The 25,864-nt window shown below is 50.4% G+C and overlaps 1 protein-coding gene across 5 annotated transcripts; it reads right to left on the minus strand.

Moving 5' to 3' along the window:
- Nucleotides 1–105: 105 nt before the first annotated feature.
- Nucleotides 106–25,861, minus strand: PI4KB (phosphatidylinositol 4-kinase beta). Of its 5 annotated transcripts, XM_081815909.1 has the most exons (14): nucleotides 24,000–24,621; nucleotides 23,540–23,776; nucleotides 17,273–18,209; nucleotides 12,701–12,745; nucleotides 10,071–10,298; nucleotides 8,752–8,979; nucleotides 7,085–7,194; nucleotides 6,472–6,576; nucleotides 6,129–6,252; nucleotides 5,088–5,353; nucleotides 2,442–2,574; nucleotides 2,075–2,195; nucleotides 1,360–1,422; nucleotides 106–965 (listed from the first exon to the last, which is right to left on the minus strand). In XM_081815909.1, the coding sequence occupies exons 3-14, from the start codon at nucleotides 18,179–18,181 to the stop codon at nucleotides 784–786; spliced, it is 2,514 nt and encodes an 837-aa protein (XP_081672035.1). In that variant the 5' UTR covers nucleotides 18,182–18,209; nucleotides 23,540–23,776; nucleotides 24,000–24,621; the 3' UTR covers nucleotides 106–783. The 5 variants fall into 5 exon arrangements, with proteins under 5 accessions (XP_081672035.1, XP_081672034.1, XP_081672036.1 ...); XM_081815908.1 differs by lacking the exons at nucleotides 23,540–23,776; nucleotides 24,000–24,621 and adding an exon at nucleotides 25,718–25,861; XM_081815910.1 differs by lacking the exons at nucleotides 12,701–12,745; nucleotides 23,540–23,776; nucleotides 24,000–24,621 and adding an exon at nucleotides 25,718–25,861.
- Between the last annotated feature and the right edge of the window lie 3 nt (nucleotides 25,862–25,864).

Genomic DNA, 25,864 nt, shown 5'->3' on the forward strand with positions numbered 1-25,864 from the left:
TCCACTCAGTTCTTTGTGGTGCCTTTGGCATCCAGGACACGCGTCTGCTCATACTCAACTACCCCCCCGCCCCAACCCCTGAAAAAAAAAATTACAATCCAGAAATGACACAGATGGCTAACTAAGGACTTTATTTCAAACAAAAATTAAAAATAAAAAGTTGAGCACTATTTCCCTGGGTGTGGGGAAGGGATCAGGCCAAGGAATTCCCTGTGACTAGGCTGATACCCGCATCCACAGGAGGGGTCGTGACCCTTCCCCTCCCCACCCCTGGGATGGGGACCCTATGCCAGAGTCCACCCAGCAAGGGGAACTCGGCCTGGGCCAGTCGCTGGGAGGGGACAGAGTTGGGCAGCAGCACGGCCAAAGGCCAACCACAGGATCAAGTCCTAAGTACCAAGAACCTACTCCCCCCCCACCCCCCCTCAGGACCCAGAACAGAGTAAGGATGGCCTGTGGAAAGAACTTCTTGGACCCTGGTGAGAAGAAAGGCCCCAGCGCCCCTCACGTCTATCACCTCTGTTCTCTGGAGGGCTGCGAGTCCTGCAGTCTGTCAGATGGTAACAATGACACCACTAGGGGCAGGGAAGCCCCGGCAAGTCTGGGCCCCACAGCTGGCTCTCCCACCCCCAGCAAGCTCTACAGTTACCACATGATCCTCTGTATTTCTTGCCTTCCATTTCCCGTGGGTGGGGTTTCCTGGTTTGGGGTTTCTCAGACAAGGGCTCTCCCAGGGAGAGTCCTCTGAATTCCCCACCACTCCGGGGCCTGAGAAGGAGGGTGTCACATGATGCCATTGGTGAGGTACTGGAAGCCGTCATAGAGTTTGGTGGTGATAGACCGCATGCTGCCGTCCACCATCTGCTCCACCAGCAGCTGGAGCTGCTCCTCAGTCATGCTCATGTGGAACCGCTCTTTGAGGTTGCGGATGGTGCTGGAGCCATGGAAGCAAGGAAGCTGAGAACCTGGGGAAAGCGGTGAGGGCACAGGGTCACGGATGGCAAGGGGTGGGCAGTGGTAACAGCTACAGCAGGAAATACAGAGCCAGGGGTAGCTGAAGCGCCCCTTCCCTCCCATATCAGAGAGCTCCCTGACTGTGGATGCAGTTCTGCCTGGGAAGAGATGGGGGCGTTGGGGGGACCCTGTCTTGAGCCCATCTTCATCCCACACTCTTAAGCCCCTCTAGATGAGGGTGTGAGGGTAGAGGGGGAGATGGCCGGCACCACATCGCCCCCAGTACGGGCGGAGGGAGCAGTCTCAGGACCCAGAGGAAGGCTGGGAAGAGGGTCTGGGGAATGGGCCCTGAGCTGGGCACTTATCTGGTCGCAGGCCTCTGCCTATGCTACGTCTGACACTCACAGATGACCTGGGCCACCGTCATCACGGGGCCAGACGGGGATGCTCCCGAGCAACGGCGACAACCTGTGGGGTGGGGGCAGGGATGGGAAGGAGGAGGAGACTGGCAGCTCAGCCCAAGCATATGCGGCAGCCTTGAGGAGGGGGATGGAGACTAGGGCCCAGAAGAGCTGGCAGAGGAGAGACTCCAGGTGGCAAGGCAATGAGGGAATGGCTCAGGGGGGGTAGATCAAGAAGAGCAGAGAGGAAATACTTTCCGCTCACTGCGAGGAGCGAGTGTTGGGACAGGGAAGGGGCCTGGGGACAGGGCAGTCAGTGGTCAAGGGCCAACAGGGAGGAAAATGGTGACCGGAAACACCTGGGCTGGCAAAGAGCAGAGCCAGAGGGATGGAAGGAAACAAAAAATCAGGGGGCCAAGGGATGGGGAGACGGGGAGGGACCAGGAGGCTGGAGATGGGGCTCTTCTCTCCCTGAGGATGCCTAAGGGGTAGTTTCTGCAGTCTGTACCCCCCCTACCCCCTCCCATCCCTGGGACCCAGCTCCATCAGAAACAATGTCCCAAAGGACAAATGGCACCCTCTGGGAAACCGTGCCCCCAGTCTTGAGGTGGAATCCACTTTTTGGAAGTTCTATGCCCCGGGGCCCCAACATTAAGTGGACCCCTGAAGCACTATGGGCACTGCCCTGTCCCCAAACACACGGCCTCTTCCCAGCCCACCTTGCTGCATGATCTCCACGATCTGCACCACTTTATCCATGTGCTTCCGAGCAGCAATCAGTCCCTGCAGCATCAACATCTTGTAGTAGTTGAACATGTCGCCATCCAGGCCCCCCATCACCTGTGAAGGGAGACTTGTGTGTGCACGGGGGCTCACAAGCCAGCCAGGACTTCCTCCATCAGGGCAAGCATGCCAAACTCCGTGACTTCCCCGCTCTCTTATCGGGCAGGAAGCCTCCCAGGACATCTAGCATCACCCTGACTCGCTGCCATTTCTGTTCTGTTGGTCCCTAATTTGGGGGGAGCCCACAGCTCCCTCTCCCATGACGGAAAGAACACAGTGAGGCACCTCTCCTTCCTGACTCACGTCCACAAACTCTGTGGTCAGCTTAAAGGCTGACGTCTCAAAGCCCAGGTTTCGGGGTGAGCTGGACAGGATGAAGCCAAAGTCGATGTGGATGATGTGGCCTTCTGCATCCAAAAGGATGTTTCCATTGTGTCTGAGGAGGGGGCAGAGGAGAGAAAGAGGCAGTCGTAAGTCTGACTGAGGCAGGAGCCTCAAGCTGCAACACCCTGGCCATGTGATACCAGGTTAGGGGAGCCTCCTGCCAAGTTTGTTGCTGCCTAGAACTCTGGGCCCAACCTCTTACGACCTAAAGCTAATCAGAGGAAAGAAGGGAAATCAGAAAAGTAAACTGCTGTCAAAGGCTCTGGGGTTCAAAACTGCCATCATGATTTTTTTTGAAATTGCTATTATCAACAACTTAAAAACAGTTTAAGAATATCCCCATTTTCCAAAAATCATTCTTCTAGCACCCAAACTGATCCCAACTGAGTAGAGAAGCTGGAATCAAGGAAAGGTCTCTGTAGCTCCAGCCAACTGTCTTAGAGGCCAAGCCCTTGGCACAGTGGGAGGCCTCCAGTCAGAACCTACTTACCTGAGTTTTGTTGGTAATTCCTGTCAGCCCACTGCAGAGCAGAGCCCCACCACAAAAGAGCGGGCTGAGGGGAGTTTAAATGTTAAATACCGTGTCGGGGCTCCCAGGAGCAGAGGAGTAGGTTTTAACCATTCGGTAAGGACACTTATGTAAAAAAATCTCAGGAAGAAATTACTAGGGGCTGGCTAGCTGCAGGAAGAAGAGTTAGAGGGAGATAAATCCCAGGTCTTTGTGATTCCCACATGAATGGCCAGCAGGAGGAACAATTAACATGCTAAGCATGTGAGCCTGGCCCATTCAGCATAACCGACCCCCTCCGTGTCAATAGAGGCTTTGTTAGGCTAAGAGCTCCGGGTCTGAAGCCACCTTCTCTAGGTTTGGTCAGACTGGCCAAAAGAGGGGGATGGAGGGAGAACCAGTCCCACCTCAGTCCTTTCCCCTTGGGGAAAGCATTACAATTTTACCAGCACAGGCACAATCTTGGGAGCGAGAAAGGTTCTAGATGTCCTTGTTCAACCTCTCATTTTACAGGTGAGGAAACAGGCCCGGAGAGGAAAAGTGACTTTCGTGCACAAGGCCCCCAGGCTATTGAGGGGCAGCTTATCTCCTAACTGCTCAAGTCCGCTCCAGCTGCAAGGCAGTTTAGTTCGGGGGCTCATTCTGAAGCAGTGAAGATCTCGTGCACCTGATTCCAGTCTGGGGCCCGTTCACTGTTGCCACTTCTTTCCAGTGGCTGATTCCATTCCTGGCTTCACCACATCCATTCCTTTTTCGAGTTATTAGAAAAGGTTTATCAGCTGCCTGCCCCCTCCCCCACTTTAAAGTCTTCCAAACATACTAGTTTTCTACAGGAAAGCCCAGAGGCCTGACTAGGCCCTGCCTCCCTGCCACCCACTTACTCAATCTGGGGCTCAGCACTAGGCTCCCTGGGCCCTGGGCTCAAAATCCTGCCGCTTCAGGGACAGTCTAAAGCTTGCAACCAAACTCCTTACAAATAGTTACATTTCCCATCAGCCTGCACACGCAGAGCCTCTGCCGGGCTCACTTACAGGGCTGTCAGGGTAGAATAAGCAGTGGTCCTGAAAGCTCCCTGACCCTTATTTCCCTCACAAGGAGATGCCTGCCTGACAGGGTTTTCATATAAGAACGGCAAGCACTTAATTGATATTAGATTTCTGATAAGCAGCCCTGTGAGTTAGATCTTCATGTGCTGCCATGTCACTGGGAACCCAAGGAGCAGAGGCCATTGCATCTCAGCCTTTTCAGGGCACTGCCCCCTGCCCAGTGAAAGGCACGACTTATGGGAGCGTTCTGGGTGCTGACCCTGAGTCACTGTCTGGAGACAGTCTTAGAAAGCAAGACCCCAGGCGGCGTAATTATCTGTCCGACATGCTCGCCTATACGTGAAGCCGGACCTCACAAAGGTCCATGTGATATTGGAAGAAATGACCGCTCTCAGCACAAGAGATACTTAAAAGTTTTGAAATTCACATGTTGGAACAAGAAGGAGAGTTCAGCGCTGGGAGTTGCAACTGTACATCCACCACATTCCTCATACCCATCTTCTCTTTTCTGCTCTTGGTGGCCCCCGCTACCCTCGGGCCAGGCCTCAGGACCTCCTGCTTTATGGAAGACCCAGTTACATCCACCCTCACTCTCTGCGTCCTGGGGGCAGTCACTAAACACAGACTGGATCTTGTCACTCCTCTGCCTGCAAAATAAAGCCCTTCTGACCTGACCTCAGCTTACCTATGAAGCCACCGCCCACCACCCTGCCAGGCAGCACACTGCGCTGTCTCCTCACCTGGAGCATCCTCCCCCCACAGCTTTCTCGGTCCTCACCGCCTTTGTCCCTGAGGACCCTGCTCGCTCAAACCCTTGCTCCTCCCAGAAGTCTTCCACTTCTTTGCCCCTGTACCCAGGCACTAATCAGTCTGCCTCCCTGCTTAATGGCACACGAACAAGTCTCTGCTTAAAACGTGTTGTTCATTCCACTGTTACATCTAGGCCACGGCAGGTGATGAAGAGTGAGAACTCTCAAGAAGGGACAAGGTTAGGATAAGGAGTTCACCCACCTGTCCTTCACTTGCAGTAGGTAGCAGACCAAGCAATAGCCAGCACAACTTTGTACAAAATTGCGCTGCGCACTGAGGAATGCCTCAGTGGTGTAACTGCCATGCTCCTGCAGGAAGTAATCGAGCAAGGAGAGCTGTGACTGCTTCTTCACCTGGTGAATGGACACAGCGTTGACCACTGGTTCAATCATGCCACTGTCAGCAGAAATCACAAGGATCTTGTATGGCTTGATCCACAGGGGCACTCGCTCCTGCTCCCAAATGGACTGTGGGGAGACACAGGGGCATGCAACTATCATCTTTCCAAACCAGGGGAGGAGGCTAAAATCCACCCCCTGCCCCCGGAGCCCAACCTCGGACAGTTCCCATCTTTGTGGCCTTGGATTCTAGGCCATCAAGTGAGTAAAACCCACTGATTCCCCCTGAGGACCAGGGAGTTCTGAAAGAAGTCCAGGGCTCGACAAGATACAGGGAAGTATATGAGAAAAGGCAGCGTGTAGGTTGAAAGCCCCAAAAAGGCAGGGAGGATGGGAAACCACACTGACACCTCACAGACACAGAGAATGTGAGCCATTAATCCAAATTCAAATAATAGGGAGAAGACAGGAAAGGATTTAGGTCCAGAGAAAGCCTCTTAAGAAAATGACAATATTTATAGAAAGAATAGGATTAACAGGTAAAGTTGCTTGCAGATGACCAATCCAAAGGTTCAGGGGATCGACATCTCAGCACACTGCAAACCAGCTGCCACAGACCAGTTAGGAGACTAAAGGACAAATCCAGCCTCCCGAGTTCAGAGATCACAGCAGGTGCAGGTCACGAATGGGCCACGAGGGGTCGCCGTGGAGCTGTTCCTGTGGCTGTACTTCCTGGGGAAGTACCCTGGGGAAGGAGCACCAGCTTTCGAGGGAGCTGCATCCAGTTTAGACCTGGGCAGGAAGCTGGTCCCCAGCAGAGCTCCCTGTGGAACCACCTGCGTAACAACCTGTGTGCTCACCTCAGCTGGGCTGAGTTCCCCTTCTTCCTCCCTCCCTCTCTTACCTGCAGTTGCTTCAACACCTGGAAGGCCAGGAGCTCCTGCCGAAGGTCATCCCCACACTTGACAATGACCGACAGGAGGCGCCAATTGGGGAGGTGGCCATAGGGGGAGCCCTCTCTGATTCGCCTGTGAAGAAAGAAGCAAAAGGTGTCAAAGGGTTGAGGACAGGAGAGGACAGACATCGCTTCCACCTGAAGTCCAAACCAAACTCCCACAGGCAAGGACTCGGATGCCTGGGAGCCTGACAGTTTGGGAGACTGGCGGACAATACAGATGCCACGGTGAGTACCTGAGGCCACCTCCAAGCTTTGGGAGGGGCCCAGGGACCACAGCCATCCGACTCACCTGACTTTCTCCTGCCAGGGCTCTTTGAGAGCAACTGCAGAAGGGTCTTCCGGGTCTCGTCTGAAGGCTGTGGGGGTGTGAGCCAGCTGCTCCGAGAGCCGCCGTCTAGCAGGAAGAAACTATATCATTTGCTTGGAGGAGTTACCCCAGAGCCTCATGTCCCTGTCTATGCCGGCATTTCCTGCACTCTTTCCTTGATTCTGGGCACACAGAGATAGAAACCTGGGCTGAGAGTTTTGCTAACCTGGTGGTCTGCAATCATGTTGCAATGCAGGTTACCAGGCCCTCCCCATTTCTTGACCGAGACTCTGATTCAGATCAGGTGTGGCTCCAGCATCTGCATTTCCAGCAAGCTCTCCTCCCTCTCCCTTGGTTTTGACACGTGTAGTCCTCAGACCCATTCCAAGAAATGCTGCTCTTAAATGTAACTTCCTTCCATGGTAGCCCAGTAATTTCTCAACCTGTACCTTCACTGCCTCAAGTTTGGTGGCCTCAGGACAACGATGGAGTAAGGAGAGAGAAGAGGGAAAGAGAGGCTGACAGACAGGAAAGGACAGAGACAGGCAGTGCCTGAGAGGGAGGAAGAACGTGGGGCAGGGTGGTCTGGCCATACCGGATGTCCCCTGCTGCTATGAACACAGGCTCCTTGCTCTCCTGGCTGGTTATGCTGTCCACAGAGAACTGGGAGATGTTGTCACAGCTGTTGGTGTGCACTTCAGGGAGCTGGGAGAGCAGGGGACCATAGGTCAGAAGCGCCAAACACAGGCCTCACTTCTGTCACCTGCTCCTCCAGTCACTCTACACGCTTGCCGCCTCTGCATCATGATCGCTCCCCCACTTCTGGACTCTGTTCCAGAAAGCCTGCCCTGCTTCCACGCCACCCTCACCGCTTGGACCCCAAACGCCTGGGCACTCACAAGGGCCTTACAGCAATGTTTCCCTAAGTGCGAACTACCTCATCAGAATCACCTGGAATGCTGCTAAAATGCAGACTGCCATATCCCGCCATCTATCTGAAGTAGAATTACTGGGAATGGGATCTGGAAGCCTGCATTTTTAACAAGTTGTCCAGAAGACCCCAGTGTGATCAGGTTTGCACATCACCGCCACGACCGCCAGAGAAGGCTGGACTTTGGCCCTTTACTAGGAGTTCTCCCGGGCTACAGCCGCATTCTTCCGTAGGGTCCAGAACTAGGCCCCTCTGACCATTTCTTCAGTCTCAGCCATTCAGTCTAATCTCCCCATCTCTCTCAAATACAAAATATTCCACCAGACCCCAACTCCACTCAGCACTTACTGAACACTGCCTTGTTGTATATCCTATAAACAGATTTTTTCCCCTTAAATGTCTGCGTCCAATCTCCTAACTGGACTGTAAGCTCAAGGACAGAGAGTCTGTCTTCACAAAGTAACATCTGGTTGTGTCACAGTCCAACATAAAATGCGGCTCTGGCTCTTCACGAGCCCAGCACAGAGTCCAAGTTTCTTTCCACAGTTGATAGGATCTTTCCTACAATGTGGCTCATGCCAACCTCTCCAGCCTCCTTCTTCACCACTTACACCCACAGAGCACATCACAGCCACACATAACGTCCTTCAGTTCCTCAATTGAGCCCAGCTGTCTCGTCCTCCAGTCTGCACATTTGCTATTCCCTCTGCTGGGAATGGTCTGTCCAGTGAGTCCAGTGACCCATCTTCAGGGCCCCGCTGACATATTTCCTCCTTAGGAAATCATGTGGGGTGTGCCCAGGCCCAAGTCTGGAGTAAGTCCGACCCCCACCCTCAGGGGCTGCCTAACGCCCCGCTCCCTGCAGCACAACCTGGATCTCACCATACTATAGCTACCTGCTGACTGGTTTTGTTCCCTCTCTTTTTAGGTCATAAACTCCTTGTGGGCAGGAGCCATCTTGTTCACTAGTCCACAGTACTCTAGGCTGGCACAAACAAGGCTATCCATAAATACTTCTTGAAGGAATGAATGTATGACTTATTATTCTCTACTTCCCTAAGACAACTTTATATAGCAGATGTTCAATAAATATTTTAAGTTTCCCTCCCTTGGGCTTAGAAGTTCATCCTTATACTTAACCTAAATTCCTTCTGCAGGAAAATGAGCTCCACCTGAACAGTCCAGACTACTGGTGTTCAGGGCTTTCACCCTCATCCCCATGGGCACCTGCCTCAGCCTGCCTCAGGGTGTGTGGCCTTGTCTCAAATACAATGAAAGCTCCTGAAGAACGGGTGCTGGGCCCCAGTACCACCTCCAGGGAGCTCCCTCACCTCCACCTGCAGCTCGCCTATGTCATCCACCGACCAGGCCTCATCATCATTGTCATAGTTGGGCACAGTGCTGAAGCTGCCTGCCCGCTGCTCATGGGTGATACCGCATTCAGGCAGGTTCTCCACAGACCGTGTGCTCCGAATTCGGTTCTCGGGTATCCGGGCAGGAACGTTGGTGGTGTCGAAGTTTTCACATTCAAGGACTTCCACATAGATCAGGTAGGGAGCCTGGAGGGGAGGTGTGTGTGTGAGAACAGTATTTCCAACTTCCCTCCACCACCGTCCCCCAAATCTCAACTCTGCTAACACAGTCCTTCCAGCTGCCCACTCCTAGCTCCAACCCTCACCTGTCAGTCCCTTGACACTATGAATGCCATATTCAGGGCAGGAACTTGTCCTGTGAACACGCATTTCAAGAATTTGGGCGAGAGAGTGCACAGGTCTTTAAAATGTTTCAGCTGATGGGCACCTGGGTGGCTCGGTCTGTTAAGCGTCTGCCTTTGGCTCAGGTCATGATCCCAGGGTCCTGGGATCGAGCCCCACATTGGGCTCCCTGCTCTGCAGGAGGTCTGTTCTCCCTCTGCCCCTCCTCCCACTCATTCTCTCAATCTCTCTCTCTCTCTCTCTCTCCCCAATATATAAATAAATAAAATCTTAAAAATAAAAAATGTTTCAGCTGAGCTCCAACATGTACAGATGATACACTTGGGCAAAACTATCAATTACCACCTTCAGAGAGGCCTAGAAGCCTATCTGGGGGCTTGTCCTAAAGACAGACAGAGACTGGGGAGAAATCAGCACTGCTCCAAGCAGGGTCCTAATCCTCAACACTTCTGAAAAAGAATATGAACCATTAGGACTCATTCCAATCAGCAGACAGCTAAGTCTCTCCAACATGAGTCCGGCATCCTTCTCTCCTACCTTCCCACTCTGATCAGAAAAGGTCTTAGAAACAAGAGATTTATTTCTCTACTCCCACTGTCACTGTAGCTGGAAAGCCTAAGGGTTATGGAAGGGCTAGGAAAGAGCTACCAAAGGGCTGGAACGAGACTGGTGAGTAACTCTCTCCTGAGACATGGGAAGGAAGAGGCAAGCTGAAAAGATTAGGCCTCTTTGGTCCAAAAAAACAAGGCCCAAGAAAGGGGACAAGAGGGCCCTCAGAATCACGACAGCACTGAGATAAAGTCAAGATTGACACGTGCGCATGAACCGTGGAGGCCAGGACGTTGGTGGGGCATCCCTGAGTGTATACACGGGAACTGGACAACCATGGGAGAAGAGTCAAATAGGGGGTAGGGTTTGGGTCAGAGCCCACCTACCTTGTCCTTGGAGTTGAGGACAACAGCCTGGGTGTGGGGCACGCGGACCACGTGGTGGTCAAAGCCAGCAGTGGGCAGCCAGACTCGGGCAGGGAGCTTATGGTTGAGCAGGGAGAGCTCTGAGATCAGCCGCTGTGTTTTCTGCTCCTTGGTGGGGAGCGTGGCCAGCCGCTTGCCAATTGCCATCAGGGACTTGATGAATTCTCGTTCAGGAGCCAGTCTGACAGGCTACAGGGGATTGGGTCAAAGTAAAAGACGGTAAAGAAACCATAGAAAAAAGTGGCCCACCCACTTAATCACTCCTGGCCATGGATCCCAATGTCTGGAGAACTCTAGGGAAGGAGCTACCTTTCAGCACTGGTGGGAGGTCCCACCACTCCACCCCTGACAGCTTCAGCTGGGAATAGGTAGAAAAGCCAGCACACTCCTCCACAGGCTGATTCTTGAGGGTGAAGGGGGTGTGAACCTGTGTCACTGGGAGGTACCTCTCTTCTCTTGGACCTGAGTTTGTTACGAACTGTCCCAAGGCTTCGAGATGGGTGGAGGGACAACATCCAGAGAGAAGAGCTGCTTATACCTGACACGCTTCACTTATCTCCAGGTCCTTGGGCTGAGTCTCTGCTAAGTGGCTCTGCCAGTGGCCCACAAGGCTAAGGAGGGGTGTTCTGAGTCACTACGTCTCCTTTCAAGGACTTACTCCATTCAAATGACTTTTGTTACCTTTCATAGCATCCCCCTGTCCACCCCACAATCTCTTACAAGGGGTCAGTGCACATGCATGGGATGTGAAGGGGATGAACAGACTTTGCATTAATGAGGGAACAATCAACAGGGACAGAAAAAGCAGATGGAGGGAGGGAGGTGTGGGGAGTGGGTGGAGAAAGCAATAGCTCCTTTCTGCCCTTGACAAGGGCCCTGAGGGTCTGTCTCTTTCAGTGATTCCTCCTTAGGTCCTCTTCCCCTACCTCTCAGGGACAGGCTCCCCATATTAACTCCCTGCTGTGAGCCTGGCTCCTCAGGCTGGGCACTTCATCATTCCCAGAAAGGTCCATCTGGGCAGTGAGATGAGGGTGGGGGAAAAGATGGATACAAAGAAGGGCTCTTTTCCCAGCCTAAGTCCTTCTACCATTAGGAGTACTTTATCAAGGTGGCCACCGCCAGCATCCCCATCCCAGCTCCCCTCAGCTAGATAAGAACAATATTTCTTCTTCTTATAGAAACAGTATTTCACTCACCAGGCCTTTCTCTCCCTCTCTGTGGGCCCTGCTTAGTTTCCTGAGAACTGAGAATTTCTACCCTCACTCCCTCACACTGCAAAAAAGAGCTTCTTTTGAAAGCTGGGTAGTACCAGGCCCATCTCTGCATGTGCAAAGAGCCAGGGTTCAAAGGAATAGCTCATCTCTCAGGCTCTGCCCCACTGGGGGCTGGCTCAGGGTCCCATATAATAATGAAACAGGATGTCGGAATCAATCAGGGATGCTCTGGGAGACCGGGTTGAAAAGAGATCAAGACAGGAAGACAGTAGAACTGGGCTTCTGTGGTCCCTGGAAATATGCCAGGGGCCTCATGGAGAAAGCAAAAGAAAGGAAGAGGAAATCTGGAAACTCACTCCTTCATTCATTCTGATCCCCTAATCCATCCAATCAGGTGGCAAATGGTCACTGTTCCAAGGACCCTCCACCCCAACCAATTCAGTCATCTCAGATTAGAAAAGGCAGAATTCCTTCCCATCCTCAAATCAGCATTTGGGTTGGGGGCCCCTACGTTCCTTCAGCATGTTGGAGATGCGACCCCAGACCTCGAGAGAGGCTCTGCCACATGGGAGGAGATAGGAATCATGATTGAAAGGGGATCAGCACAGAACGGAGAAAACTGATTGGGTAGACAAATCAAAAAGAAAATGTAAAAAAATCATCCAAACTCCCAGAGGGTCCAGCATTTCCTCTCACGTCTCTGCCCAGCAACAAGGTCTGAGACCCTGTGGGACCAGAGGGTCAGGGGTTAGTCCAGAGGGAACAAGAAAGGAGAATGCGGATTAAGGAACCTCCTGGGCAGTGAGCTGGGAAAGGGAAGAACTCAGACCTGGAAGAAAGATGGTTGAAGCTAAAAAAGAAAACCGGCTTTTGGGAGGTAAAACTTTCCTTCAGGCCAAATCCTGTTTGTGTTTGGGGTCTGCTCCCCCAGCACAGGGCCTAGCATTTAGAAGAACCGAATAAATATTTGATGGTCTGATGGCAGAAGCCATAGGGAAAGGGTTCTGGGTGGGAGAAATAGGATCCTGGGGGTTTCTGCCAAGAAGTTCTTGGCTCCAATCCAGGGGTAAATTCTACCTTTCTCCCAGCTGTTTGCTCTAGAGACCCAGGAACTGGGGGCTGAGTCGCACTGCATCCCAGCTGCGTCTGGGAGAAGGATAGAGCACGACTAAGCCTGGGCTCAGGGCACGGGTGACAAAGGGCAGGGGACTCCTCCAGGCTGGGGAGCCCTGGGAGGGAGGGGCTGATCTCCCAGGAAGAAAAGGGATCTTTTAACTCAAGCTTTGGCCTGGGGACTCAGAAGACCTGGGGACGGAGAGGAAATGCGGCCACAGCAGGGGGGAGCCTGCCACCCAGTCCCAGCCTGGCCCCACTTACGGAACTGAATGAATTATCAATACTCTCGGTGCTGGAGGAGAGCTCCTGGGAAAGGGCCAGAGGGCAAGGGGAGGAGGAGGGGCAGGGAGGGAGGGGAGAGAGACAAAGGCAAAGAATTTAGCTCCAACTTGGATCATAACTGCTTCTCTCATGTATCTCTACCTGGCTGCTTCAATGACAGAAAGTCAACCCAGAAACACCACTTGCCCAAATTCTTGACCCTTGTAGGAGACAATGGAGAGCTGGCTCAGACTGTGAGGTCAGAAGAAAGGCTGAAGAGACAGAAGACCTCGGCTTTTCACTTTGTCCCCTTCTCTCCTTGCCTGCACCAAGCTCTCCCTCTAGGGCAGACCCTACAGCTGGGTGCCTCAGGGCGTAACTGCACTGCCAAGCTGCCCGCTTTCTCTTCAGCCACTCACATGCTCCTACCCAAACCCTTCTCTGTGGAAACCACCACAAAGGAACTGAATTTAACAAGCTGCATGGCCCCCATACTGGAAAGCCTGCTTTCCTCCAGCTTCTTGCAAATGTCAGGGAGGAAGCAGAAGAGCTAAACTTTCAGTGCCAGGGGTGTCTCCTTTCCAATCAGCCTCATTATCATCCTGGGATGGCCAGTCCCAACCTTGAGCCATGTGATGAGGGACACCCCAGAGCCATGAGCATGACACCTCTGGGCTAGATGCTGTGGGGCATAAAGGATGGATGACTCTCCTCCTATCTACTCAACCTCCGCAGGCTTCCAATCAGGCTATTTCGTGCCACACTCAGTAAATTACAATTTTTGGACCTCAGTTGGGGAGCTGGTCCTAGCTGCATCCACCTGTGAAAGCTGAGCAGCTGAGCAGAAGCTGTCCAGGTCCCAGCCTAGGAGATTTATCTAAATCTCACCCCATGCCTGTGTCTTACTGGTGTCCGTGAGCAAAAACAGGGGAAAGGGCTGGTGGTCAAACTCGCCTTCAGCAGTTCTACTGCAGCTCGTGCACGGGCCCATCCTGGGTTCTGTCCACCAAGGTCTCCCAGGGCAGGGAGAAGGGTGCACAAACATGTAGGAGGGCAGGGGCCTGGACTTAGAGACAAAGTCCTGAGAGCTCCCAGAGCAGGAGGACATTAGTTACTGAGCTTCTACTCTGCAATGAGTATTTCAAGCACCTACTTAATTCCATTCCATGGTTTACATTCTCTTCTAGCTGGAGGTCCTATAGTCAGGTCATTCCTTGAAGAATCTGAGGAGAGGGGCACTTGGAGGGAGAAGGCAGGTCAAATACTCTCCCAAGGCAACAACTCCTCTGCTTTGGGTAGAGGTGGACAGAACTGAGGCAGTGAGGATGCCAGAGCCTATTCTGACTTAGGGGTTCAATCTCTATCCATGAGCTGGTTGGGGAAGGAACAGCAGGGAGGGTACCGCTCTGTGAGCAATGCTCCAGCTGATTCTTCCACAGACGGGTCCCGTCTGACTCATTAGTAGCCTTGGGGGAAGGGAGGTATATCATGATCTGTTCCTCTCTCCTACTCTGTAGGCTTGAGTCACTCACACTGAGTCAGCTCCAGGAGAAAAGCTGAGGCCAAGAAGCTGACATCACACCACATCAGGCTAGAAGGCCCACTGGGGCTTCCAGTGTGACATGCAGCAGATTTCTCTGTACAAAGGTTATATCCTTAAAAGACAAAGCTGATCTACTACGAGTGTCATTATGTGGGGCAGGGTGTGGGGTGGGGGTGGTACCTAAATCATCTCTGTTCCCTGGGCCCCCACTCTAGGCCAAAATGTTTACCATTTGGTTACTAATGGGAAGAAAGACTACCTGAGCAGAGTCCTCCAATTAGGCTGACAAAAACTGCTTTGAAGTGGCAGGCTTCGGGGGCGGAAATGGTGGGGGCTGGGAGAAATCCATGCTAGAGTCCTTGGCTTATAGTGGAGAATGTGAAAGATCCATCATTAAGAGAAAACAGAACCCCGTGTGAGATCTGGGCAGAAAAGGACTGTGCAGGGAGACTCCGGGCAGGAAGAGAACTGCACGGGCAGCCGGGGCCTCTTCTCTGTGGCCTCACTTTACCCTCCAGAGCTTCTCTTTAGATAATTATGTGCTTTATTTAGTAAGCTGTGGACTTCCTCCTTACATGCAGGAAACAGCTTCTCAAGAGAGTCACAAACTCCACCAAAAAACTGTTAGAACTGATAAATTCAGTAAAGTTTCAGTATACAAAATTGAGAGTCACATACTAAGCGGACTCTTAGATACTGGAGTCTCCACATTACAAGTTCTTGGAGGGAAGAGCCACACTTTATCCTTCATCCTTCACTGCCTCTGGCAAGGGCTGTGCACGCGGTACAAGCTCATTTGCTGAGTGAATGAATGTTGCATAACAGGTGGGGGGGAGGAGCAGAAGGAGGAAAACCAATTCCCTTGGTATTTGGGGAACAAAAGCCTTGACAGACGTATCCTCAAATTGCCAAAGGGGTTTAGACAGACCTCTGTGCCGAAGACTCCAATGCTGAGACCCCTAGAGATATTCATATTTATTCTCTCACTCCTGCTTTCACGTTTCCTAAGGTTGCACAGTGGATTCGGGTGTCTCATTCTGCCAGCATCAGATAACCTAGGAATGCCTAGGGATCTGGTATCTCCTTCCTTTCCTGGATCTAATAACCCATGATAAGGAGCCAGGTTGGGAAGAATGGCAGCCAGAGAAGCCACTCCAGAGGATTTAAGCTCTCACAGAATACCTGTGTCTCAGAGTCACCCATAATCCCATCCTGGGAAGGAGTTAGATCCAAGGAAGAGGGACCAAGAACCAGCACAGAGTAGGCCCGAGGCCTCAGCTTTTCTGGTCCTAAGATGACAACTACCAAATGCATATAGAGAAAAGCCATGCCTGACAGGAGGCACAAAGGGGTGCATTTGCAGCTGCTCACACACATACTGCTACAGGCTTGACTCCAAGAGAAGGAGCTCCCAAACCCTTCAGGGCCTTAGTCCCACCAGATGTGGATGATTCTTCTTGTTCTGCAACGACCTCTGTTCATGACTTTGAACTTCCCTGCAAGCTCAACCAGAAAAGAAAATGGTGCATTTTGGTTCTGAGAACCCGTTGGGCTCTTCTGCCTGTGCATGGAATTGAGGAAACCTAGATGGCTAGGGCCTAGGCCATTCTTCCCCAAGCAGACTCTGACAGCTGAGGGCCTGGGAATGCAGATGCTGAGAAATAAGCAAGATGGCTCAGCTGAATGATTAAAAGCACCAGCTGTGATCTGAGGCCTAGCTGAGGAACCCTGGGCAAATCACCTCACCTCTCTAAACTTGTCTCTTCAATGGTAAAATAATCCCTGTCTCTTAGGACTGTTGAGGATGAAACGTAAAGTACTTGGCACAATGCTTGGCATCTAATAAGTGCCCAACAAATGTTAGCTCTTTTAGCTTCACTATTATTATCATAACAAAACCCAAAATTCCAGAAAGCAGGCTCTGTAGTCTCCCTCCGTCCTGCCTTTTCCCTTCCCTAGTCACTCTGATTGAAAGAAGCTGAAAAGAAGTCCCATTGTATCAAAACTGTGGGTGAGTTATGTGCCCCACAGGGGCAGATGCCAGCACCATGGCTATATGCATTTTCTAACAAGTGCAAATTCCTTGCTCTTTTCTCCCTTCTCTCCTAGGCTGGGCTGGCAGCCAGGATGAGAGCTGGGCCAGTGGTGAGTCACGGGGGGGACTGGGGCATCATTGTCTGGCTGGGACCAGGTCACTGACACTTAGTTGTCTAGTGGCAACTTCCCAAGCTATCTGCCCAGACATGGAATGGAAGGTGGGCATAACCTACTGATGTGCTTATCTCCTCCCTGCTCTGGACACCCCAACTGCTCCTGCAGCCTGCTCTTCTTTCCAGCCTTCAGGTCTCTGACTAGACTCTGGGCATGCCCAAGATTTACTCTACAGCAAGACCACTTCCCTCTTCCCTTTGTGCTTCTCCCAAATGCTAAGACATCCCTTCCCCTGAGGAAAGGCGGGCGCGAGGGCATTCTGCAGATACCTCAGTGATAGGGAATGAATCTCACTCTTAAGTCAACAAAAAGCAGGATCTTTGGAGAGTGGGGCAGAGGGATTATGAGGAGGAATGACCAGGAGAATGAAGTTAAGGCTCTATTTAATACCCTGCCCCCCAGCACACACACCATCCCTTTTCCTCCCTGATGGCTGCTACTCTGAGAGGTTCTGGTAGATATCCCAGGTCTCAAGTCAGGGTGGGGAGGGTCCCTGTCACAGTTCTCAGTAAGTAAGTAGTTAATGGAATGGCAGTGAAGTTGAGTAAAAACAACTGGACAGAGTCAGGAGTGTCAGCCTTGCTATTAGCTACATGACCTGAGGCAAGTCACTTCTATCTCTCTAGGTCTCTGAGTTCTTCCTTTGTAAAATGAGACAGTTGGAATACATGAATTCTAAGGTCTTTTTCCACTCTGACATCCCATGCTTTTATCAGTGAAATGAAACAGAGGGAAGGAGAGAAAAGGACAGAGGAACTATATATCAGACATCCTGTCTCCATGCCATCTTGCCCCACTGCCCCTCCCAGGCATTTTACCTCATCCTCATTTTCCACTTTAGGGTTGCTGGCCGTTCGTTTCAGGTTGCTGCTGAGACTTATGCTGGCGGTAGCATCAGACTTAGAGCGCTGGTGAGTCCTCTTAGAGGGAGACAGCCCCATGTCAGGGGCTGGGCTCAAGGAAGGCAGCTCCCTCTTCCGGTGAGCTGGCTTTAGCTCATCTGAGAGGATCAGCTTCCGGAGCTTGGTCCCACGGGAGTGTCGCTGAGTGGAAATGTGCATGTCTGAAGAGTAGGCCCCAAGCAACAGGGCGCACTGGAGGGAAAAGTTAATGCTCTGGCGGCAGCGATGGACTATGTAGGGCTTGATGGCATCACCCACGTCCTCATCCATGTGGATGTACATGTTAAGCAACTGGGGCAGATAGAAATCCACATCCTCGTTGCGAAAGCAGAAGAGCCGGTTGCCGATGTAGGCTTGTACTCCAGGCTCCTTGGAGTTGTACAGGTATGAAATGGCCATGGAGATGTCAAATAGTTTTGACTCAAATAGCCTCAGCAGCCAGGACTGTTTGGCTGAGTTGTTCTGCCGCCGCCTCCTTGCTCCCTTGGCTGTGCCCGAGGCCACAGTGGCCCCCATTTCATCTTCCTCCTCCCTTATCTGGGCAGGTGGATCATCCAGGCAACGGATTGCACTGTCCAAAACATCCCCATTGACCAGCTCCAGTGGGGTGTCTGTGCTAGATACAGACATACCTCCATGCAAGAGCTTGACTTGCTCCAGCACCTCCTGGCAGGCCTTCTGGGCCACCTCACGGTCAATCACTGATAGCTCCCCGACCCCCTCTGTGATGACGCCTAGCAAGGAACCCCCATTATTCCCTGGTGGGCCAGGAGTGGGCTCAGAAGTTGGCTTCAGGGGGGCAGGTTCCACCACCATGTCTCCCATGGCCACAGCCAGACTTCGAGCTTCCAAGCTACAGGAGGAAGGAGGGAGAAAGGAACAGAAAGGGAGACACATACACACACTGGTTAGTGGTGCCATCCTCAGGTCTTCCTTTCGTCCACCATGAAACCTTCCCAGGCCCCTCCTCTCTTTTGTCTTCCTGGACTCCTTCAAAATCAGATGAGAAGTCATCTCCCACGAAGCCTTCCCTGACTAGCTCCACTGCTGATCTCCACATTACTCTTCCTTCGTTCTGCACTTAGCTATCAGCTTAGCCTCTGTTCCTACCTTGCATTTGCAAAATGCTGCTTTATACGTTTTGTTTACATAGGTTTACAAATCTTCAGGTAGACTGGGAAGCAATTCTGGTCTTATTTCCTTGTCCCTAACTCTTCACTATCTTGTGTTCTTCTTGTGTCTCCCTTGACACACCTGCCAATAACCTTTCTCTTTTCCTCTTTAAATTGTATTTCCTTACTCATATAACACTCCAGACACAGGTCCTAAGCATCTCACCTCCATTTAGTATCAAAGTCTATTTTTTTTTAAGTTTTATTTTTATTTAAGTAATCTCTACACCCAATGTGGAGCTCGATCGAACTCAAGACCCTGAGATCAAGAGTCCCACGCTCTTCCGACTGAACCAGCCTGACACCTCCCAGTATCCAAGTCCTGATATGTTCCTCTAGTCACCTTCCCTTCAGACTCAAAGTTCCCAAGGAATAAGGGCCAGCAAATACCATCCAGGCTTCACTGAGAAGAAAACAGCTCTAAAACAACCATCAACAACCCCGTTGAAGTGTGCCATTTCTCTGCTTGTCTGACTTCATGACATCATTCCCTCTTTCTCTAGTGCCATAGCAGTTAAGTATAGTGGAAAGACTGCTGAACTTGGAGTCAAATGGGCTGAGATTCAAGATCCTGGCTCTGCCATTATGAGATGTGTAAACTTATGCAAACCACATATCTTCTGAGTTTCAGTTTCCTCCACTGCAAAATGGGAAAAACTTATCTACTTCTCAGTGTTGCTGTGTGGGAAAACATCATGAGTGTAGAAGGATCTAGCACAGTCCTTGGCACACAGCAGTACTCAATAAATATTAGGTGAATCCTAATCACCTAACAAGTTAGTAAACAGTGTATATGCGTACGAGTGTGTGCGCGCACACACATATACTGTTTATAATGAAAGTGAATTAGCATTACATTTGTTGTCTAAGAATCTCCCAAAACATTTATAACAGCCCTCTCCTACCCCAACACTACTTTCTCCATTATCATACACACAGCCCAAGAACTGGAAAGGCTGGGAGAAGGCAAAAAGAATTTAGCTAGAGCTCATGGGTCTATAACATCCAAAGAACAAGGAGGAACAGGAATCACATCACCAAGAGTCCCTCTCTGGAGTGAGAGAACATTGCTGACAAAAGCCACTGCTCTCCTAGGACGATTCTTCCGAGCCCCACCAAATTTGGATCAGAATAGTGTAGAACGGAAGGAAATTTCAAAGCAAGAACTGGGAGAGGCACACTGTGAATGTCAGATCTACCCAACTCCAGAGTCCGACTGTAGTCAGCAACGGGCTCAGAGGCCTCTTCACAAAAACACAAGAGCGAGTCTAAGATAAACTCAAGAGCGTGAGCAAGAGGAAGGCAGGATCTACTGTAGAGTGGAAACGCAGGTAGTTTGCAACCATTAGTGACACTGCCTTTGATGCTAGTGAATCTGGGTGCATATCACTTTGGGTAGGTGAAAGGAGGCTTCCGATACAAATTCTCTATAATCACTCTGGGAAGCCCCATTTTCCACCGCCACCCTTCCGGTGCCTCTTCTTGCACCTCTGAAATGTTAAGAATCAGTTACTCTGCTCTGCCCTATACTGTAGAGCCTAGCTCCCTCCCTCCCAGCAGTCACCACTAAGTCTTGCAGGAAGACAGATGGGGAACTCTTCTCTTCTCAGAGATCACCAAAAAAGGCTAGTTTATCTTTCTCCCAACTCTGTCAAACAAGAAGTTCCCATCCCTGAATTTAATTTCTCTGATGCAGTTTGAGCTTGGTACCAGTAAAAATTTGGCAACTCGTTCATCATGCTCTCTCCTAAAATTAGGCAGAGCCCTCTGAGTAGTAGAACCAGCATGGCTGCCTATGCAGATCTGTCTCTACTCGCAACTTTAGGCTACACAGAAATAATAAGCTTTAATCACTCCTTGCCACACCTTTGCAGGGCACTCTGCACCAGAGGGTCATTCTAATTCAACTGAGACCACCACCTTTTAGGTCTGCTGAAAAACTCACATGATAGCCTCAATCATTTTATACAACCAACTTTTATTTTTCCCTCAATCTCTCTATGCTTGGCAAATCTTTCCCCTTCCCTCTACTCCAGAGACTTCCAAGTTATCAAAAGCTCCTAAAATCCACTTTTCAAAACTTCCAAGGGACATGAAGTTCAGACATCCTCCCATATATAGCACCTCAGACCTCACTAGGATACTCAGCAGATGCCTGCCCCAGCTGACCACAGTTGGGATTATTACTGGCACCAGGAGGGGAGGGAAGGATGCCGTTATTTATTTTTTTATCCCAGGGCTCAGCGAGGAATCCCGCATCACAGTACTCAGGGGACTTTTCCACCAAACAGATCCCCCATCTCAGTCTTTATTCCCCAGGGAACCAGATGGTGTCAAGAGATGCAGGAAAACTGGACTCCTCTCTAGTGGCTCTGCCACTAGAAACTACCAAATTGGAGCTGGACCTCCCTCGCCTCCCTGAGCCTCAAGGATTGCCTGCATCTGAAACAAGTCATGGGGGGAGGAGGTACTGAGTTGCCAATTTAGACAGTAAGAAATAGGAAAGGGGGTGCCTGGGTGGCTCAGTTGGTTAAGCGACTGCCTTCGGCTCAGGTCATGATCCTGGAGTCCCGGGATCGAGTCCCACGTCGGGCTCCCTGCTCAGCAGGGAGTCTGCCTCTCTCTCTGACCCTCCTCCATCTCATGCTCTCTATCTCATTCTCTCTCTCAAATAAATAAATAAAATCTTTAAAAAATAAAATAAAATAAAAAAAGAAATAGGAAAGGGAATCTCCAAAACCTAAGTCCTAATACGGTCTTCAACATCAGTTCATTCATTTTCAAAAGCAAAGACAATATAACTTTGGTAAGTAACCATTCTAAAAAAAGTGAAAGGACTAGAAAGCAAAAGAAAAAAGGAAAAGGTCCTATATTCATCACCCGTCGCCTTGTAAGAGAATAGGAAAAAAGAAGAAAATCCAAACCTTTAATATCAAATGGCTCCTATGCTCTCAAGGACGTTCAAACAACTGAGGCTCCACATTTCACACTGGGAGCCTAAACTAGCCTTCCAATTAGATGATGAAGGAACTGAAGAGGCCTCCCCCACCCCAGCCTAGCAGCTGGCTTCTAGGCACTGGGTAGGAGTGGAGGAGTGTTAACAACTGATGGGGCTCCACAGCTAATTGTCTGGGCAATGTAGGGAATCCTCATCTAAGCATCAGGGGGTTGTTCAGGGCTGAGCACAGCAGTGGCTATAGAGGACAAAGAGGGTATACATGTTTGTATTCTGTATGACCTAGCATTTAAGTAAATGTCTGCAAAAACTCTAGGGGGAGGGGATGTTTAACCTGGCTTCCTGCTTCTCATCACAAGATTCCAGGCAAAGAACCTTCCAACCCCCTACTGATCTTCATTAAAGGATTTCCTGGATTGGTCTCTGCTAGACAGGACAGTAGAAAGCCCCAAATCAATCCCCTCACCCAGTTAATGACCATTCCCTTCTTGGGGGACTAGAAAAATATGGATTGGTTCAGGAAAATCCTCATGTTTTTACAGGTTCCTGTATTTTCATGGAACTGTCTTAAGAGCTCATCTGATTTCCAAGCAGGTAGGCAAGCTCAATTTTCCTCCCTTTGAGATGGATCATGTGAGTTGGAAAAAAGGGTAGTGAAGCCACTATCTTCATCCTACAAGGTGGGTAGTTAAGAGACTGTTACAAGTTCATAGAAAAGGGAAGTTCACATATGTTATTTACCATTACAGAGGCTTCTAATAAATAAAAATGACTATTATATAAACAAGAAGTGTAAATCCTCTAAAGTTCAATGCTCTTTTGTAACAATTAATAAACCAAGAAATAGAGGCACAAGCATTTTATCCAATGCTATGGTGATAACCTTCAAAAATAAACACTGAGATAATTAAGATGTTAACTCTAAAGGAGGAGTGGGAAGAATGGAAAGGGACTGTTGATTTCATCATAAACTCTTTTTTTTTTTTAAATTTATTTCAGAGAGAGAGACACAGAGAGAGAGGGAACACAAGCAGGGGGAGTGGGAGAGGGAGAAACAGGCTTCCCACTGAGCAGGGAGCCTGATGTGGGGCTCGATCCCAGGACTCTGGGATCATGACCTGAGCCGAAGGCAGACGCTTAACGACTGAGCTACCCAGGAGCCCCTTCATCATAAACTCTTAAGTACCACTGGATTTATTACCAAGTGCATGTTTGCCTTTGATAATAATTTTCTTTTAAAGATTTTATTTTTTTAAGTAATCTCTACACTCAACGTGGGCTTGAACTTACAAGTCAGAGATCAAGAGTTGTGTGCTCCACCAACTAAGCCAGCCAGGCGCCCCACCTTTGATAATAATTTTTAAAAAGAAGCTGCTCGGGGCGCCTGGGTGGCTCAGTCGTTACGCGTCTGCCTTCAGCTCAGGTCATGATCCCAGGGTCCTGGGATCGAGCCCCGCATCGGGCTCCCTGCTCCGCGGGAAGCCTGCTTCTCCCTCTCCCACTCCCCCTGCTTGTGTTCCCTCTCTCGCTGTGTCTCTCTCTGTCAAATAAATAAAATCTTTAAAAAAAAAAAAAAAAAAGAAGCTGCTCTTCCAAAGAGACTCCGCATAACCCTAGGCTGCTTATTTTGCTGTTGAGAAGTTCCTCCTCATATCCTAAAGTCTAACTCAAACCTTTCGTTAAAAAGGCCTCAGCTCATCTTTCTCCCTTGACCTCAATGGACAAAGTAGAGATTAAGTGCTACTTTTTTTTCTCATAGAAACCCAGGGACGAACAGTGAGTAGGCTCAGACCCTAGCAGGAATCCCATAAATGTTTCCCCCAAGGCCCCAGTGGGGGATTGGCATCAGGGAAGAGGGCATTCTTGAGCTAGCAGCAGAAAGGCAGGGAAGGCAGTGGTCTCAGGGTAGCTAAGCCAATATTGAATCAAGCTGAGAAGTCTCTGTGCAGGGCCATGGGAGCTGGTATAAGCAGATTCCAGTCAGACAGCCCAAGCCAGCTCTGGGAGCCCCTGCTGAAACAGACAGATGGCAAAGAAAGTAACTTGTGCACTCACCTCTCTCTGAACTGTTCCTCCCTGCTGCAAGCCCCAAATGCGCTTGGACTAGGCCCTCTCTTGTCTCATGCCAATTACTGAAAGGTTCCTCCCAAACTTCTTCCCCAAATCAAAGAATCTCAATTTGTTGCTTTGGATGGCATTCAGCAAACACGTTCTCATGCAGCGTGGACCCAGCTCTGAGAATGAAGCAGGGAAACTACTCCTAAAAAGGAGTATGAGGAGACTGCACTCTGGCTAACAATGAAGAGGGAGACAAGGGATAAGTGGGAAGAGGTAGCATGATTACTTTCAAAAAGACTTAAGAGTTGGAAGAAAAATGCAACTTCACATGCCCTCTTCACTATCACAGGCCAAGAGAGACATGGCATACAAGGGAGCAACTAGTTTCCCAAGTCCCACTTCACTCCAAGTTCTCTTTCCCAGCCATCTTCCTCAAAGGGCTTTCCCACAAACATACTTTTCCATCTACAGAATCTGGAGTTATGGATCAAGTCCAAGAGGAACAGCACAGGTGGTCAGCAACTTCATGTAGCAGAGAAAAAAGCCAACGCAGACAAAGGAAGCAGGCCTGGAGCTTGTCTTTCAAATGGACTTATTGCCACAGCTGTCGACTAGAAAGACCCAATAGAGAGATCACAATGAAGGAAAACTCTCAGGTCAGCTAAACCACTACTAAGAAATGCCTTTTCTCTGTGAAACCCAGAATGTTTTGTAAACAAATAAACGAAATCTAATTTTTCCCCCAACCCACATGTTACAAGTAGCCCATTACTGCACTGATGCCCACAGAGTGGGCCATTCTCCCAAAAAGGTCACTCTAGAGGTCAAGTGAGGAAGTCACATACTGAATCCAGAAGTCCTGATTCTGAATGTCCACGCTCTCTCTAATGTCTCATGTTCCTTTTCTCAGTTACCCCCAAACCCACCCTAGGCCTAAGCCTTACGGAATCAACCAAAACTATTCCAGTAAGCCACAGACAATAAATTGACTCCTTCTGGATCTGGAAGACACTCTAATCAGTGATCCCTTAAGGACAAGCCTAAAATTAAGTAACCCAAAACAAAATTTCTCACAATCTCACAGTTTCCAGGCAGGCCTGTTCATCCCTCCTAGTGGCTGATCCTGGGTAGTCAACAAAGTGTAATCTGATAGGAACTTCTTCAAAACTTACTCCATCCTTCAGAAACACCCTTCTGTCCAGAAAAGCCTGAGTGAGACAGCTGAGGCTCCCCCCACCAACACATTTTCTTCTTAGTTCAAGATTTAGCTGATCCTGAAATAAGTGGTATGTAGAGATAAAGAATGTGACAGAGAACACAGAAAGACCACAGGCAAAACAGAACCAAGGGTCACAAGGATCAGCAAAATCCTTGAAACGAGAGAGAGAAGGTGTCAGAGATGGAAATCCTGAATGGGAAGAGGCACTGTTAGATCTTTTCTATAGGAACAAACCTCCAGAGGTTGGGGTATTGAGGAGTGGGAAAAGGGAAGCTAAAGAAAGTTACAGGGATCATAAAGCTCTCTAGAGAAGGGTAAGGATTAAGACCAAAGTACAATGCAAATAGTACTTTGGGAATGACGATGAGGGACTGAGATTTCTTAAGGGGAGGGGAATAGGCAATTCTTGGAAGCCAGGAGCTGGGTGGGTGGCGGTGAGGTAATGGAATCAGAAACAGAGGAATAGAGGGCCACAGGGAAGAGAGAGCTCAGGGAAATGGGAACCCAGTGCTGGGGTTGCACGGAGACATCGGAGGAAAGGGGCAAAAATAGGAAAAGGGGATGAAGGAGGAGGCTGTGGGAAAGGTTTGGGGCGGAACACAGCTGACGAGGAAGGGCAAACAAGAATGGACATTACAAGAGGTACCCTGATGTGGAAAGGGTTCGTGACTTAGGAGAAAATAATTCGGGACAGAGGCAACAGGGATGGGGGGGGTGCGGCGGGGGGATCCCCGGGCGGAGGGAGGAGCTAAACAGAAGAGGAAGCCAAAAAAGCAGAGAAGGACCCCAGACTTGAAGGGAAAGGGTGAAGGCACCCGGGGTGCAGCTGCCACCCGGAGGGCAGTTCTGTAGTCAAACCCAGGTGTGGGGGCGGGGGGAGGCTGTGCGGGACAGGGTGGGAGAGGGACCCCCCCACGCACAGGGCCAGGGGGACTCCCAGGGTAGGAGTCGCTTACCTCCTGAGGACCCCCGCGGAGGGGGTGCGGGCGGTCGGGGTCGGGCTGCCGACACCGCCGCCTCAGCAGCAGCGGCCGCTCCCGGGTTCCATTGGCCGCCTGCGCTTCCCTGACAGCGGCCGCGGCGGCTGAGCCAGGCCCCGGCTT

The sequence above is a fragment of the Leptonychotes weddellii genome, chromosome 4, assembly GCF_054177405.1.
Source record: "Leptonychotes weddellii isolate Sample4059 chromosome 4, ASM5417740v2, whole genome shotgun sequence".
In the NCBI taxonomy this organism is placed as follows: domain Eukaryota; kingdom Metazoa; phylum Chordata; class Mammalia; order Carnivora; family Phocidae; genus Leptonychotes; species Leptonychotes weddellii.